Source organism: Phyllostomus discolor, chromosome 13 (genome assembly GCF_004126475.2).
Source record: "Phyllostomus discolor isolate MPI-MPIP mPhyDis1 chromosome 13, mPhyDis1.pri.v3, whole genome shotgun sequence".
Classification (NCBI taxonomy): Eukaryota; Metazoa; Chordata; class Mammalia; order Chiroptera; family Phyllostomidae; genus Phyllostomus; species Phyllostomus discolor.
Window position 1 is genome coordinate 43,641,720 of NC_040915.2, and position 17,039 is coordinate 43,658,758.

A 17,039-nucleotide genomic window follows, 5' to 3' on the forward strand; every position below is an offset into this window, starting at 1 on the left:
TTACTGGGTTCCTTTACACAGGAATTCAGGTAATACTCATTAATCATTGCCAGGAAGTAAGGATCAAACAATAGATAACAAAGAAGTCTGAGGGCCTATTTTGAGTCAGGGTCAGACAGCTAAAGAGCTGTAAAACTTTGAGGAACAAACTTACTTCTTGCCAGGACCCTCCTCATTTCATTGAGAGCATTCTAAACAAAGCAGGTTTCACAGGATTTTACATATTCTTTCTTAGGCCTGATTGCCTGGGGAACCCGCCCTTTCCAGCTCAGGGCTGCACCACCCTCTGTCATTGTTTCAGGCTTAAGGTGGAGCAAGGGAATTAAGGCAGCCAAGAGATTAGGAGATTTCCTTGCAATGAGGACTCAGGTTTTGTCAAAGCTGAGGGGTGGGGGTCCATCACCCCCTTTCGCTGTAGCCCCCAAAGTCCTTCCTTGGGGGCCTCCCACGTGATCGTGCCTGTCTTAGGTCGTTCCCCTCTTGGGGAATCTTACCCGTCATTGGCTAACCGACCAAGCATTGGGGGCCAGTTATGAATGAAGTAAAAGGAGCAGAAGCAGCGCTCCTGCCAGGGAGATAAGCTTTTGTCTCCTTGGTGGCTTATGGTCCAAGGTCGCTCCCTCAGCCTCAGCCTTGGTGGGGGTTACAGCTTCTGATACCTGGCAGGGCGGTCCCCAACAATGCTCAACCAACGGAGCCACGCAGGTGAGGGCCGATCTACTTCCTGTCTCCACAGATTATATGTGCCATTCTGCACAGTTCACGCAAATGGCATCACACTGTTCCTGGCCTTTTCTGGCTGGCATTTTTCACGTAGCAAAGAGGGGTCAGGGTTTATCCACACTGTCGCACATGTCATTGCGTCTTTCTTGCCTCCCCGTCCCCACCAGCACTTTATCAAGGTATTTACCTGAAAGAAATGCGCAATATTGCCTGCAGCCCCTCAACTTTTTCCTGTGTGTGTACTCATTTGACCTCCACTGCAATTGCGATATGGCACATTTTCAGCGCTCTAGAGAGCTCCCTTAAAACTTGGGTCAAGTATACAGAGCATAAAATGTATCGCCTTAGCCTCGGCTGGTGTGGCTCAGGGCATAGAGCGCCAGCCTGCAAGCCAGGAGGTCACTAGCTGGATTCCCGGTCAAGGCACATGCGTGGGTTGGGGGCTGGGTCCCCAGCTGGGGGCACATGAGAGACAACTCATGTATCTCTCCCACATCGCTGCGTCTCTCCCTTTCTTTCTCCCTCCCTCCCTTCCTCTGCCTCTGAAAGTAAATAAATAAAATCTTTTTAAAAATTCACCACCTTAGCCACTTTGAAGTGCGTGGTTCAGTAGTGTTGAGCATGCACACGCCATGCAGCTGGTCTCCAGAACTTTCTCATCTCGCCAGCCCCGAGTTCCGTGTCCATGGAGCAGCCGTTTCCTGCCCTCCTCCCGGCCCCTGTGACCATCCTGCTTTCTGTTTCTAAGTTTGCCTCTCACGCAAGTGAAGTCCTACGGTGTTTACCTTGTGACCGCTGTTTTATCTCAGCCAGCATAACGCCGTCAAGGTTCACTCGCTACAGCCTGTGTCACGATTTCCATCCTTTAAGGCTGATTAAGATTGTTGTGCGCTATGTGCATATCACACTTGGTTTACCCGCTCGTCCGTGGGTGGGCGTTTGGGTGACTTCCACCTGCTGGCTCGTGGGAGTCCGTGCTGCCGTGAACAGGGGCGTGCCGATCCCTCTCGGAGACCCACTCTCAGTTCTTTGGGGAACGTGCTCAATGGCGTTGCTGGACCGCATGGCGATTCCGCTTTCAAGTTTTCGAGGGACCGCCGTGCTCTTTTCCTTGGTTACTGCGTCTCCCCTTCCCACCAGCAGTGCACACAGGTTCCAGCTTTTCCACATCCTCGCCAGCACATGTGATTTTCGGTTTCTTAAATTTTTTTCTTTTTGTCCTTTTATTAAAAGTAGTGATTATCCTAATGGGTGTGAGGAGGCATCTCACTGTGGTTTCAACTTGCATTTCCCTGACAATTAGTGATATTCAGCATCTTTTCCTGTGCTCGTTGGCCACTTGTACGTCTTCTTTGAAGGAATGTCTGTTTAAGTTCTTTGCCATTATTCTTTTATTTTTTAAATAATGAATTATTAAAGTATAATTCACATACCATATAACTCACCCATTTAAAGCGTACAATTCAAAGAATTTTTGGCAGGGGGGTGAATGGGTGAGGGTGAAAGAGGGTAAAAGGGGGATAAGTAGTAATAGGAAAAATACAATAAAAATAAAAAATTTTGCCCTGGCTGGTGTAGCTCAGTGGATTGACCACAGGCCTGTGAAGCAAAGGGCCACCAGTTCAATTCCCAGTCAGGGCACATGCCTGGGTTGCAGGCCAGGTCCCCAGTGGGGACACGTGAGAGGCAACCACACACTGATGTTTCTCTCCCTCTCTTTCTCCCTCCCTTCCCTTCTCCCTACAAATAAATAAATAAATAATTTTTAAAATAAAAAAATAAAAATAAATTTTGAAAGGGCTTTTGGTATATTTACAGAACTACCACCATAATCAGTTTTAGAACACCTGTATCACCCCACACAGAAACCCCACACCCCTTGGCTAACTCCCCGCAGGCCCCACACCCCTCGGCCTGCCAGTGTTAGGCAGCCACCGTGCTGCCCCCGTCTCTGTGGACTTGCCTGTTCTGGGCGCTTCCTGGACGTGGAAGCACACAGGGCGAGGTCCTTGTGATTGGCTGCTTTGGCTCATCATTGCCGCCTGGCAGGAGTGTGGCCCACGTGTGAAATACCGTTTCCGAGGGCAGCCCCTCAGACACTCTATGCTGAAGCTTTCATGGGGCTGGTCCTGCAGGCGCCCTCTGCCTGGCACACACCCAAGGCCCAGGCTCCCAGGAGGACAGCCGGGACGTGCCACAAACTGTGGTGTTGGCGCACAGAGTTGAGGCACAGTGGGCCACTCTCACCGGTTGGGGTGGTGGGGACCCTCCCCAAATCAGGCTCCCAGAACCCGGCCAAGGGCCAGCCCCGCAGGTCGGATTTCAGATGACAGCACTCTCGGGCCTGCCGTCATGTTAGCTGTTTTCTGCACTGATCTTGACGGGAATTCTCCTGACTCTGGATCGGTTGGAGATGTCACACGGAGAGTCACCGTCTCAGCCGCAGGCAGTGGCCCGGTGCACAAGGAGGACGTCTTTCCGTTTGCCGGGGCCTTTCGCTCCGCTCGGTGAGGTTTCCCAGTGTCCGGTGTACACGCTCTTTTGTCAAATTTGTTTCTTAGTCCTTCATTCTTTTTGATGTCATTGTAAGCAGAATATTCTTAATTTCACTTCAGATCATTTCTGGCAAGTGTATAGAGACACAGTGAGGTTCTGCACATTGACCTTGTATTCCGCAACCGTGAGCTCCTTCATCACTCTAGCAACTTCTACGCCCTAAAGAGGGCGTAGACTCTTTAGCCTGGTACGGCGGCAGACGACATAGACTGATTTCCTTTAACTACCCTTGCGTCCCCGTCCCCGGAGTAAGCCCCTGTTGGTCACGGTGTATAGCACTTGTTGTGTTGTGCCGAACTCTGTTTGCTAATAGTACGTTGCTGGGGATTTTGCATGGAATTTGTCCTTTGTCTGTTACTTGGGTTTTTGTTGTTGTTATTGTTGTTGTTAATGCATTGTGTTGTTCTTCATATCCTCTCGATACTAACCCCTTGTCCACATGGTTTGCAAACACTGTCCCTCGTTCTGTAGGTTGCCTTTTCACTCTGTTACTTGTGTTCTTTAATGCACAGGTTTTACATGTGCATTATTTTTCCTTTTGTTGCTTGTGGTTTTGAAGAAATCCAGTTGCATAAAGCTGTCCCCCTGTGTTTTTTTTCTAAGTTTTCTTGGTTTAGGTTTTTGATCCATTTTCAGGTAATGTTTCTGGATGGTATGAGGCAGGGGTGTCAAACTCATTTTCGCCAGGGGCCACAGCAGCCTCGCGGTCGCCTTCAAAGGGCCAAAGGTAGTTTCAGGGCTGTGTAAATGTAACCACTCCTTAACAGTTGAGTGAGAGCTTGGCTGCCGCCAGGTAGAAACAAGGTGCCGCCCGGATAGAACAAGGGGAGGGCCCGTGGGCCTTGCGTTGGCCGGTCTGCCGCCCGTGCTGTAAGGCAGAGACCCGGCCCACACTTTGACACGCGGGTGTCCAGGTGTCCCAGCACCATGTGTTGAAAAGACTGTCCCTCCCCCAGGGAACCGTCTTGCGCCTTGTTGAAAACCATCTGACCGGTTTATTTCCGGGCTCCCTAGTCTATTCCTGCATTCCTGCTGCTGCCTTTTTTTTTTTTTTAAGATTTTATTTATTCATTTATTTTTAGAGAGAGGGGAGTAAGGGAGAGAGAGAGGGAGAGAAACATCCACTGTTGCCTCTTACACGTTCCCCAGCTGGGGACCTGGCCCGCAACCCAGGCATGTGCCCTGACTGGGGATCGAACTGGCGACCTTTCGGTTCACAGGCCAGTGCTCAATCCACTCCTGCATGGCCTGTATGGCTGAATGATACTCCATTGTGTGGCTGTACCATTTTTATCCCTGGGAAGCCTAGTGTCTATGGTACCTGGGCATCTACCCCACGGGCGGCAGCACTGGGCGGAGAGATCACTGAGCCCCTGCCAGCGCCTCCCTTCCACCAGGCACGCTGCACCCTCTGGACACAGTGTCTGCTGTGTCTGCTTGCCTTGTCCTTTCTTTCATCCTCGTCCGCTCTGCAGGGCGATTCTGGAACTTCGGTGTGGCGAAAGTAGGGGGCAGCTGCCTGGAGGAAAGCTGGCCGTCCACCCCTGGGAAAGACAAGCTCCATCGCTGGGTCTGCGCCCTGGCACGACCCACCCCCCAGCACCGGCACCTGGCCCGTAGTCCGCGGGCTAAATGCTCGCTGTGCCCCGCACAGCTGTGGGTGCTCCCTGGTTTCACAGGCGACTGAGTGTCGTCTGGTTTACCACCCCCCGCCCTCTACCACCCTTGTGCCAAGCTTCCCGCACGCGAGATTACTGGTTTTTATTTCCTATTTTTTAGGAAAGAAGAATACTAGCTGACGTTTTTGAGCTCTTGCTAAGTGTTTTTCGGTGACACGCGCCATCTCATGGTCTCATCTGGCAGGCTCCTGGCAGCAGCCCTCCCACTTGGGGGCGCTGTTACTGAAGGAGGAGGAAACTGAGGCTCGGAGGACTTAAGTCACTAGGCCAAGGCCACGACGCTGGTTGAGGGACCAGCGAACGCACAGCGCGGGGAGTCTCCATTGCACAGAGCGGCGACAGTGGGCCCGGGAGCTTCGTGGCGGCGCAGACCCCACTGCTCTCTTTTGTCGCCGACTTTCAGAAATACCCCAGAGACGCAGCCTCTCCCCCGGGCGCAGCGCAGAGTCTAGGACTGGGACGCTAGCGTGTGGGAAGGAAAACGCCGGTGCTTTCTGCCGTCCTTCCCTGCCTCGCGTGGGAAATTCCGCCGTGGTTGCCCTGGGAGTAGCGGCTGTCTCCAGGGGCGGGGCCCCGAGCCGCAGCTCCGCCCCCAGTTTGCAATCGCTCCCAGGCAGGGAGCCAGCTCCGCTACGCGGTAACCTCTCCGTTCCTCTTTTCGGTTGCCCAGCCTTTCCGAGGACCTTTGGTGCCCCCAGCCTCATCCTGGAGGTGCTCCCCTGCAGCGGGACAGCGCTCGGGGCGCCGGGCACCCCTCTATCCGCGGGTTCACCCCTCGGCCGTGCTGATTGGCCGCCCCGGGACCACCCCCGCGGACAGGCAGGGTCCTCCGCCGGCGGAAAGTTTTCTGTGTCCGGAAGAAGTTGCACGTACGGAGACTCCGAGGCTGCAGGGCTCCGTGCGGCCATGGAAGAAGCCCCTTTGCGAGAGGAGGAAGAAGAGGAAGAGGAGGGGGACGAGGCTGGGCCCGAGGGGGCCCTCAGCAAGAGCCCCTTCCAGCTAACCACCGAGGATGTGTACGACATCTCCTACGTGGTGGGCCGCGAGCTGATGGCCCTGGGCAGCGATCCCCGGGTGACACAGCTGCAGTTCAAAATCGTCCGCGTCCTGGAGATGCTGGAGACGCTGGTGACCGAGGGCAGCCTGACCGCGGAGGAGCTGAGAATGGAGCGGGACAGCCTGCGGAAGGAGGTGGAGGGGCTGCGGCGGCAGGGCTCGGAGGCCAGCCCGGAGGTGAGTGCGGAGAGGGGGCGGCCGCCCACCGCATCCGGGGCGCGTGGGGCAGCGCCCACGGGCGGGGAGGCCCCCTTCCAGCCTTGAACATCCGGGGCCCTCCAGGTAGATCACTGTGAGGGTCCAGCTCTCGGACTGGAGACACTATGCTTGTAGACATTTACGGAGCCCGTACTACGCGTGCGTGCTGGGCCCTGTGCTGAGTGTGTTCTGAATCGGTGGCCTGTGGCCTTTTTGACCATGACCTACAGCAGCGGTTCTCACGCGTTAGCAGGCAGCGCAATCACCAGGGTGTTCCGTAAAACTCAGACTGCCGCCGGGCCCCAGTGTCTGATCTGGAAGGTCCCCACTGCGACCTGAGCACAAGTTCCCGGGTGATGCAGATGCTGTTGGTCTCGGCATCGCACTTTTGAGTATCCTTGACCTTGATTAAGAAATAAGATTTTCCCTGGCTGGTGTGGCCCGGTGGATTGAGCGCTGGTGCCTGCAAACCCAAAGGTCGTTAGTTCGATCCCTAGTCAGGGCACATGCCTGGGTTGTAGGCCAGGTCCCCAGTAGGGGGCATGTGAGAGGCAGCAGATGTCTCTTGCACATGGATGTTGCTCTCCCTCCCCTCCCCCTCCCCCTCTCCCCCCCCCCCCCCCCCCCCCCCCCCTCCCCTCCCCCCCCCCCACACCACCCCCTCTCCCCCCCCCCCCCATTTATCTAAACAAAGTAAATAAATAAAATCATCTAAAAAAAAAGAAATAAAATTTAACTGAAGAGAAATGAGTGATTATGACCACAAAAAGACACATGCAAGGATATTCAGAGTAGCTTTCTTCATAAACGTGCTGAGCTGGAAAGAATCCAAGTGCACCAAAGGCAGGCGTGGAGTTTTAAACTGTGGTGTAGCCACACAGCGGAATACTGCCCAGCCACGGGAAAGGACCGTGCTGCCGCTCTCGCCACGTTGCACTGAGAATTAGGGGCACAAGAGAGAGCCTACTTGAAGTGACATTCAAGGACGGGCAAAGTAACCTTGACTTACAGAGGGCAGGTTGATGCTGACCCCGGGGAGGGGACAGTGAGAGGGAGCGGGAGGGAGGAGGTCGTGGCTGCAGGGCTGTGTACACACGGCCGCCACCAAGGAGAACCCGAGATCCGTGCACTGTGCTGTGCGTGTGTGACACCTCCACTGCACACAATTACATCTCAAGGAACAGTTTACCCCAGTGCACCATGGTGCCCAGTCTTACTTTCCTGGTTTATGAGTTTTTAAACTCTATGTGCGACTCACTAAATTAACATCCTACTCTGCAGTGGGTCTCCAGCCGCAGCTTAAAAAAGTTCTGCCCTGGGCGGGCTCTCTCGTTTAACCCCCCTCCCCCACACTATATCATCTCTGTCTCCCAGAAAGGGAGGCTCAGGACAGGTGAGTGGTTTACCCGCCCAAGATCAAGTTGGTGGTGGAGGCAGGGTTCGAACTCAGAGATGCTGGGTTTAACCACACTGTACTCCAACAGGCCCTTGACCTTTTCGTTGCACTGACACTTGGTGAGTGACCGCACCGTGTGGCTTGGGGGGGCCGTGGGAGGAAACCAGACCGGGCCCCTGCCTTTGCAGAGCTCCCGCCTGGTGGGAGAGGTGAGAACTCCCACGGTCTCTGGCAGCCTCCCAGGTGCGCTGGTGTCCCTCCTCCTCATTAGTCATGGTGACAGCTGCGTTCACAGAGGAGGTTCTGCTTTTTGCACCCATCGCATCACGATGAGTAGTGGCTTTTGAGAGCCGAGAGCAGCCCCAGGACGCGCTCCTCATCGCTCGGCTCACATCCGTGCTCCATCGTCCCCTTCGAATGCAGGCACAGGGACGCAGACGAGCCCCACGGCGGACCGTGGGCAGTGTGGCCCGCCCAGGGGCCGGTGGCTTCCCGCTCGGGGCGCAGTGGGCGCCCCACCAGCCAGCAGAGGGTGTGGCACGCTCCGCCCCCCCCAAGCCCAGCCTTAGGGACAGTGCCGGGAGAAGAGGCAGCGAGAACGAATGTTTACTGCCTCCAGACCGTTCGCACAAGTATGCCTCGTTTGTCTTTCTTTTTCAACTATTATTTTTGCTCGTGATAAAGTACGCACAAAACGTGCCGTCCTAACCATTTCAAGATCCAGTAGCACTGAGCACATTCCAATGGCTGTGCGACCGCCACCGCCTCGGCCCCAGAACTCTTCATCCTGCAACACTGAAACAACAGCTCCCCACCCCCACCCCCCACCCCCAGCCTTTGGTAACTATTGTTGTACTTTCTATTTCTATGAATTTGCCTATTTTAGGTACTTCCTGAAAATACACTCATATAACATTGTCCTTTTGTGACTGGCTTCTTTCACTCAGTGTAACGTCCTGAGGTTCTCCAGGGCCTCCCACGTTGCAGCAGGTGTCAGAACGTGCTTGAAGGCTGGACAGTATTCCAGGGCAGGGCAGGCGGGGGCGGGCCCCATCGGTTGATGGACAGCTGGGTGGCCGCCGCCCCTTGGCTGTTGTGAAGAGTGCTGCTGTGAACGCCGGTTTGCAGACACCTTTTCAAGTCCCGGCTTTCGATGCTTTTGGGCATATACCCCAAAGCGGAGTTGTCGGACTGCATAATCACTTTATTTTTAGTTGTTTAAGGAGCCGCCGTCCAGGTTGCCATAGGGACGGCGCCATTTTTCCATCCCCGCTCCCGGCGCAGGGCCCCAGCCCGCCCGCGTGCTCGTCGGCACTTGTTACAGTTTTGTTCCCTTTGTCTGGAGGAGCCACCCCAGCGGGCGGGTGCCCGGCAGTTTTTTCCGTTTTTAAAAAACTTTAAGTTCAGAATTTAAAAGGGGCAACCGTATTTGCCTTGAAACACCCCCTCCCCATCTCTCTCCCCCTCCAGCGCCCGTCTTGCCCTCCCTGGGAGAATGTAAACGCTCAGTCTCTTGCTCGTCCTTCCAGAGACACTTCGCGCAAACACAAGCAGACATGAATGTGTTTTCCATATCTTACACAAATGGTGTTATAACACGTAGTCTGTTCCGCCTCTCGCTCAGCTTCACTTAACCATAGCATGGACCTCGTACCAGCCCCCATGGAAAGAGCCTCCTCATCCTCGAATGGCCTTTGAAAACTTCCATTGCACAGTGTTTGCTACCAGTTGTTCAGCCGAGGGTTCTGGGGTTTTGGGGGGGTGTCAGCCAGCTCCCCAGGAGCCCTGGTTCTTTTCTTGGGGAATGTACTTCTGCCTCTTGACGACCAAGCAAACACTTGCAACGCCAGGGCCCAGGGAGTAACACGGCCAGAGAACGTCCCTTTCTGGGACGGAGAGTCCACCCTGGTGAGGGAGAGCTGCATGCGCGCCGTCTTCTCCCGCAGGTGACCCTGGGGCCAGACAAGGTGGTGGTGGACCTGAGGGATCCCGGCCGCCCGCGCTTCACCCTCCAGGAGCTGCGGGACGTGCTGCAGGAGCGCAACAAGCTCAAGGCCCAGCTGCTGCTGGCGCAGGAGGAGCTGCAGTGCTACAAGAGGTGGGCCCCACACCCCTCCCTTGGCGTGTCACGTGTGTGTTCGTAAGGTCACTCGACTGATTCACCCGAGACCCGGGGTTCCTGGCGGTGGAAGCCTGCGGCAGACCCTCGGGCCCCTGGCGGGAGGGAGTGCTCCAGAGAAGATAAGACACGGGGACAGGACCCCCACGGAGCGCAGAGGGAGTTGGGAGAGGGGCCCTCGGGGGCAATGACGAGAAGCAGCCAACCATGTAAAGACTTAATGAGACCAGAGTGGAGCAAGAAGTTCAAAGGCTGGGGGCGGGGCCGGCAGGGCCCCTGTCTGAGACCCAGCACAGCGGGACGGGAAGCGCAGGGTGGGGTGGTCAGGAAGAGATTGGGGGGACCACAGGAAGGAGCTCCAATTTTAGTGTAAGTGTGACGAGGAGCCACCTGGAAGTTTTAATCAAGGGAATGACGAGGTCCGATTTCCTGTTCTAAACGATCGATGTGGTGATTTTGATACCCGAACTATTTGGTTATGTGAGAGGATATTCTTGTCCTTGGAAAATGTGCACTGGGTTCTCCAGGCATAAAGGAGTAAGGTGTCTCCTACTTACTCTCAGGCGTCCAGAGAGACAGGCGTGTGGCGGGGGGGGGTGTGGAGGGGGGAACAGGATGAGTAGACAGTTAGGGATCTGGGGAAAGTATTGGAGAAATATTGTTTACTAATCTTCCAACTTCTCTGTCAGCTTTAAGCTGTATAAAAAGTAGAAGCCAGCCCCGGCTGGTGTGGCTCAGTGGATTGAACATGGGCCTGTGAAGCAAGGGGTCATGGGTTCGATTCCCAGTCGGGGCCCGGGCCTGAGTTGTGGGCCAGGTTCTCCAGTGAGGGGTGTGCAGGAGGCAACCACACGTTGATGTTTCTCTCTCTCTCTTCCTGTCTGTCTAAAAATAAATAAATAAAATCTTTTTTAAAAAAAGGAAAAATTCTTCGTTGTGGTCAGGCTTCTTTTGCTTGCAAGTGACAGAAGTGCGATTCAAACTACTAAGGACGAAAGGGAATTACTGGCCTTCACAGCTGGGGAGGATCCTGGGGTTGCTCTCAGAAGTAAAGAAAAAACTGCGCCTGGGGCCGCAGAGCTGGCACCGGGGGCCGGGGGCCTCTCTCTCTGCCCTGTGCCTCTCTCTCTGCCCTGTGCCTCTCTCTCTGCCCTGTGCTTCTCTTCGTCCTCCTCTTGTGGGACAGATGGCCCTTCTCTGAATCCTAGTGAATGTGACTGCTGGCGGCCCCAGCCCAGCAAGCGAGAGAGAACAGCTTTCTTCCAGCTTCCGCACAGTGGGTCCAGGGAGAAGTGCTCTGGCCCCCGTGGGCCACCTGACCGCAGCATCTCGTCACTTGACAGCGATCTAGCCCTTACTGCCATCTGACTTACTACACATTTTCTATTCTACTTATTTATTTTTCACTGACTGTTTTCTTCCCTACTGGAATGTAATTTGCATGAGAGAAGATACCTTCTCTGTTTTGCTCACCGCCGTGTATCCGTGGCACCGTGGAACATTGTGGAGCTTGATAAATATCTGTTGAACGGAGGAGTGGCATGTGTCCTTGTCTCACTTAACCCCTCAGTTCTAGGAGGTTTGTGCTCTCGTCATCCTCATTTTACCACTTAGGGAATCAGAGCTTCAGTTAGAGAACTTATGCGTGTGGTCATGTTCCTGCAAAGTGGAGAAGCCCGAACTACCGGCCAGTGCAATCAGACAAGAGAAAGAAAGGAGAGGCGTCAACATCGGGGATGTGGAGGGGCGAGTCTCCTTATCCGGGTCAGAATCTTTCTGACTCCAGAGCTTTCCGTGCTAAAATTATTAAACGATAACATTAAGATTCTCTACTTTCAAGGGTGCACAGATGAGAATGCAATAACACAACCCATTGATTTGCCCCCCCCCTTTCTCCAGTGGCCTGATCCCACCCCGAGAAGGCCCAGGAGCAAGAAGAGGACAGGAAACTCTGGTTGCGGTTGCGAGGGCCAGCGGTGCCAGGAGGAGCAAGGAGGAGAAGACCATCATAGGGAAGCTGTAAGTCACCTTGCTGCCCCGCTGCCACCAAGCAAACGCTGGAGGGCGGAGTGGGGGCGAGCGGAGGCTGGCCAGCTGCCCAGCCTGGGAGGTCCTGCTCTCCCGGTGGTAGGGCGCCCACCGATCAGCAAGCTCAGTTCCCGTGTGTTGTAACAGCCTCCAGGGAGTGGTCTAAGCACTGGGTGTCCATCTGCTCATCGGCTCATCACAATGACCTTGTGAGGCAGGAGCCGTTGTCACCCCCACTGTGTCGGTGTCCGCCAAGGGGCGAAGCCGTGCGTCCAAGGTCGCACAGATAGTAAACAGCGGAGCGGGATTTGAACCCAAGAAGGTCCAGATTCCACACTCCCACTGCCTCCCTCTGATATAATAACTATAGCCAAGAAATAATAATAATATTCCAAGAAAAACAATAATTATTGGAGTCTAAGGGGCTGATCCATCGCCTCTCTCCTCCTGTTCTGGAGGACCCCGTGTGTCCCAATGTTGGGACGGGCGATACAGCTTCCTGTGAACACTCCCCTCAAGTTCACGCACCATCGCCGACCCCTCGTGCCTTCAGGTACGGTGCCTCAAACCGTAGCGTGTGGGGCGCCCATGTAAAACCCAGCGTGTCAGACGCCACGCCAGTGGTTCGAGGACGTGCCTTCCCAGTTGCCGGGTGTCGGTGTAACGAGACGCCCCTTTCCTCCAGCCCCTGCCCCTCAGACAGAGAGACCGCCTTGCTTGCTTTCCGACTGTTCCGTCCCATCCGGGGGCAGTTTTCCAGCCCCTGGTTTCTTCCATGGAAACTTAGACACACGTTTGCTTAAAGATTTCAAGCTCGAATGCCTTCCAGGCCAGGCCCTTAATGCAGATGAGTGACGGGGGTGCGGGGGGCATGGGGGGATACTCGTTCCTTCCTCGGTCCTCTCTGGCCAAGGGGTGACGTGCCGCCGGAGCTTCTGAATCTCAGGGCAGGCCAAGAAGCCAGATTTGTGCATGGACTCTGACCCCCACATGCTGGCAGATAACTTAAAAAATAAAGACTGTGCGACCCAGAGGGGCCCTCCACAGGCTTCCCTGGGCCCCCGTGCGGCAGGCTGCCCCCTGCCCTCCCTCCGCCAGCCCCGCCTCTGAGGGAGGGGCGCTCAGCCAATGACCGAGGGGACCTTCCTTCAGCCCTTGTGGCTCACTCAGGAGGGGTGACTGAAGAGGTCGAAAGAAGGGGCACCTCACAGGTGTGCGGGCAGGGCTAAGGAAGCCATCCAGGGGTGGAGAAGCAAGCACCCAGGGTTTGGCAACAGAGGGTGCAGGGGCCTGGTGGGGGGCAGTCAGGGGTGCAGCCTTCCGAAAAGGGGCTGCAACTAGTGAAACCAGGCCTGGCAGGGGCATAGCCGGGAGTCCCGGGAGCAAACCCCCCACCTCCCCTCCCGGCTTCTGCTGGTGCCGGCCGCGGCTGAGCCCAGCCCGGAGCTGGAGGACGGGGCCCGTGGACAACACCACAGAGGCCAGCCTCCTGGAGCAGAGCAGGGCGGAGAGGCCCGGAGACGGGTCTCAGGGGCCGACGGCCTGGGGACTGGGCACCCGCTGCAGCCGCGCACCGCCTGGCGCTCGAGGGACGGCTGCGGGGGGCTGCCCCGTCAGACAAGACCGGCCCAAACCGAACTCGGCCGTCCCTTCCGCAAGTCGATGCTGAGGGCCACGTGCGCGGGGCGTCCTTCCTGGGGCTGGACACGCGGTGAGCTAGGAAGAGGCCCTGCCCACACGGGCACTCTCACTCCAGTGGGGGAGTCAAGGGTGAGGGGTGGGGTATCCGGATAGTTTTAGCGGCCGTGCGTGCTAGGAAGCAGGGTGCTGGGGGGGAGGCTGCGCGGGCTGCTGAGAAGGGGGCACCCTGGAAGGCTCCTCTGAGGAGGTGACGTTGAAGCCGAGCCCTGGGAGCCCGTAACCGCCCGAGGCTGGAGAGAGCTCGGCGGACAGAGACCTTCGTTGGTCGCTGGGCGGCAGGGAGAGGTGAGGTCGCAGAGGCCGAGGGGGTCGGAGTGCGGGGTTGTCGTGAGTGCCTTGGGGGGTCTGGAGCTGGGAGGGGCTTGGCTGTTCTCCCTGTAAAGGCCCCGTCGGGCTGCTCCGTGGGAAGGGCTGGGCACGGGGTCCCAGCGGGGCCTCCGGGGTGCGGCAACCCCAAGGAAGGGCCTCCTGAGGCTGGGCTCACGTGAGAGCGTCCCCACCCACCCCGGCGCCAAGTGCAGGGGTCCGCCGAGCACTGCCGTTGGCGGAGTGCCCTGCTCTGAAGGCTCCTGGGGGGGGGGGGGGCGTAAATGGCGGGTTTCCTTCGGCCCCTTCTGGGGAGGTTCTTGGGCTCCTTCCTGGAGTTCAAGCCGGATGCAGCAAAAGTAAAGTGCTTGTTCTGGCCACTAGCCAGCCTGTGAGCACGCGTATAAAGAGCAGGAGGCCGAGATTTCCTGCTCAGACGCTGTTGTTGAGCCAATGAACGAATGAATGACTTTCTGGAGAATCAGGTCACGCTACGGAGGCTTCTGGCCTTTGTCCTGCAGCCCGGAGCTGTGGGGGCGCTGGAGGGGAGACTTAGCTCTACGTAGTGACAGGGTGTTCTGGCTGCTACGGGTGGGTTGTGGGGGCGACCGGGAGGCTCTTGCGGCTTGGCCTGGGGGTGGCCACAGGGTGAGGAAAGCGGTGGGATCAGGGACAGATCGGGATCACGGTGAGGGGCCTCAAGTGGAGCAAACGGAGGGAGGGAGGAGTCTAGCACGACTCCCGGGTTCCTGGCTGGAGTGACCGGGTGGCGGGTGATGTCACTTCCAGGGAGAGGGCACCAGGTGGGGGAGGGGTGGCTGAGCACCAGCTGCAGAGCCCCACCCCAGTCAAGGGCTGGCTCCCATGTTACTCACGGGGCCGCCCACAGCCCCGGGCTCGCGGCGGGAACGGCTCCCAGACGAGACTGCACTTTGTGGTCAGCCCAGATACCTCCTCCTTTCCCGAACTTTGTTGCCTCGGGAACAACACCGAAAGTTCGCCCTTCGTGTCTCGGGCGGACACCTCTGTGTGTTCTCTCTGTCTCATCCCAGAACTTAAATGTCAGTCTTGGTTTTTTCAAAGGTCTGCTTTATAATTTTAGGTAACATCAAGAAGCTGTTGTGTCCTCTGCAGTAAAACCACCTAAAATTAAAAAACAAAATGTGGCCTAGTCCATCTGTTTGTTAGTAGAGGGCAGGGGTTGGGTGGACTCTGGGTCCACAACTTTCTGTGTGACCCCAGCCTGGTGCTTGACCTCATGGAGCTGCAGCTGGCTCATCTGTAAGATGGGGGCGCTGGCGGTCCTCACCGTCCGGGGTCGGCACGCATGTGCTCTGAGCTGGTGGGCGAAGGGCCCCGGACAGCCCCTGTCCATGGTGAGAGGGAGTGTCCGCGTCAGGGGCCTGCCCGGGCTGCGTCCAGGCCTCGCTGAGGGCCCTGTGCCCCCTGCTTTGTCCTGCCTGTCCCCTCTGACCCCTCTCTCTCTCCACCCAGGTTCTCTTTCCGGTCCGGGAAGCAGACATAGATCTAAGGCAGCGGTTCTCAGACTTGAGAAGGCAGCCCAGCAGGAAAACCTCAAAATCCGCTCAGTGCCACGCAGACCCACGCACTTTCTGCCTTGTTTCCCTCAAAGCCACCCGAGGAGGAAGGAGGCAGGGTTCTCACGTTCGCTGTCTCCTGGCTGCAGAACTGGACATTCCCGGGGGCCTGGCCAGGGCGGGGGAGCGGCCTCAGGAAAGCGGGAGAAAGCACAGCCACCACCTGCCCACGCCAGCCGCCCGGAGGAGCTCGGGGCTCCGCCCCTCCGGCCCAGCGCGGCCCCGCTCTGCACGGCGCAGCGGCCCTGCATCGCCCACGGGGAGAGGGCGGACGCCAGCGAGCACGGCGCTGGCATTCCCGGGACCTCACCGACGTGCCGTGGGGTCTGACTTGGCTAACGTGACTTTTGTATTAAAGCAAGATGACTTTCCTACTTTAATCACTTTGGAGTGGTCTCTTGGAGTCGTGTGGCCTTGCGTAAGGTACTTGCAGCTGTCAGCGTCGCGGTGGCCAGACCCGCAAACCGCGTGTATGCGTGGTGCGCGTGCACGTCATCGAACCTGAGAGACGTGTTACTGTTCTGGGTGTTGGTACGAGAGGGAAAGATGCTACAGATTGTAACGCTAAGGTACCCGATTTTAAGGCTCATTCCGATTCCAGAGGTTGGATGTGGGAAGTGTACGTGCAGGAATCAGTGAAACACAGTGTGTAGATTAGTGGGTGCGCGCACTTTGCAAAGAAACTGACGGCGCCCGTGAAGCACGTGTCCTTGGTGAGTGCCACGGGCCCACTGCCGCACGGGCCTGTCATTCCTCTGGCATCACGGGGAGACGGGGACTGGTGTGAGCCTGCAGGACTGGAAACCGCAGCTCGAGAAGCCGAAGCAGCTCGCACGAGGTCACGTGGCTCGGAGGCGGCTGCCCAGGACGCAGACGCAGGCCTGAGTCTAAGGCCCGGTTCTCGTCCGTGCAGCTGTGCACGCCCAGTTCTCCAAAGAGCGCTGGCATTGATGATGAGCATGACTCACGCACGCCTGGCATGCACCATCGTAAGCAGGGGTCCCCAACCCCAGGCCACGGGCTGGAGCCCAGGGACCAGGCCGCACAGCAGGAGCCGAGCAGCGGGCCAGCCAGTGGGCAAAGCGTCCTGCTCCCCACTGCTCACGTGACGCCCTGAGCTCTACCCCCCACCCCAGTCCATGGAAAACTGCCTCCCACGAAACCAGTCTCAGGTGCCAGAAAGGCTGGGGACGGCTGAGGTTAAGCACCTCTCACACGTTATCTCACCACACCCCTGCAGGCCGGGGAGTCTTGTTCTGGTGGCACCCCCAGGTCATAGCACAGTGCAGGCGAGGGGTCCCGTCCCAGGTCTCAGCCCCCAGCCAGAGGGTGGTGGGGGCAGGGCGTGAGCGCAGGTGCAGGCTCCACAGCAGCCGGGGCTTCAGCCGCCTGGCCCTGGAGGAGAGCCAGCCACATGCAGAGAGAGTCTGGCCCAGAATACCGCCTCCACGTGCTCAGGTCGGGCGCCCGACCCCTGACTTCACGGGACACCGCGGCCCTGACTGGGTACTCCCCCCCTCTCAGTGTGGGGCGGGGGTTCCTGCCCTTCGGGGTGACGGCCGACTCGGGAAACAAACGCGTGTGCCGACTGCAGAAGCACACGGACCAGACCGGGCACAGCGAGGGCACGGAAGGGGTGGGGGAGGGGCAGCACGCCTCGCAGGACCGCAGAGCAGGGT

At 57.3% G+C, this 17,039-nt stretch overlaps 1 protein-coding gene across 1 annotated transcript; it reads left to right on the forward strand.

Moving 5' to 3' along the window:
• Positions 1-5,376: 5,376 nt before the first annotated feature.
• Positions 5,377-15,740, forward strand: RILPL2 (Rab interacting lysosomal protein like 2). The gene is made up of 4 exons (XM_028528116.2): positions 5,377-6,191; positions 9,555-9,706; positions 11,627-11,746; positions 15,257-15,740. Exons 1-4 carry the CDS (start codon positions 5,865-5,867, stop codon positions 15,285-15,287), a joined length of 630 nt encoding a protein of 209 aa, XP_028383917.1. The 5' UTR covers positions 5,377-5,864; the 3' UTR covers positions 15,288-15,740.
• The last annotated feature ends 1,299 nt before the right edge of the window (positions 15,741-17,039 follow it).

What these genes read in the sequence shown, in the direction of transcription:
- RILPL2 (XM_028528116.2), top strand. Translation starts at nt 5,865, where the DNA reads ATGGAAGAAGCCCCTTTGCGAGAGGAGGAAGAAGAGGAAGAGGAGGGG. An exon ending in GAGCTGCAGTGCTACAAGAG is followed by an intron (nt 9,707 to 11,626) that starts GTGGGCCCCACA and finishes CCCTTTCTCCAG; the next exon opens with TGGCCTGATCCCACCCCGAG. An exon ending in AAGACCATCATAGGGAAGCT is followed by an intron (nt 11,747 to 15,256) that starts GTAAGTCACCTT and finishes CTCTCCACCCAG; the next exon opens with GTTCTCTTTCCGGTCCGGGA.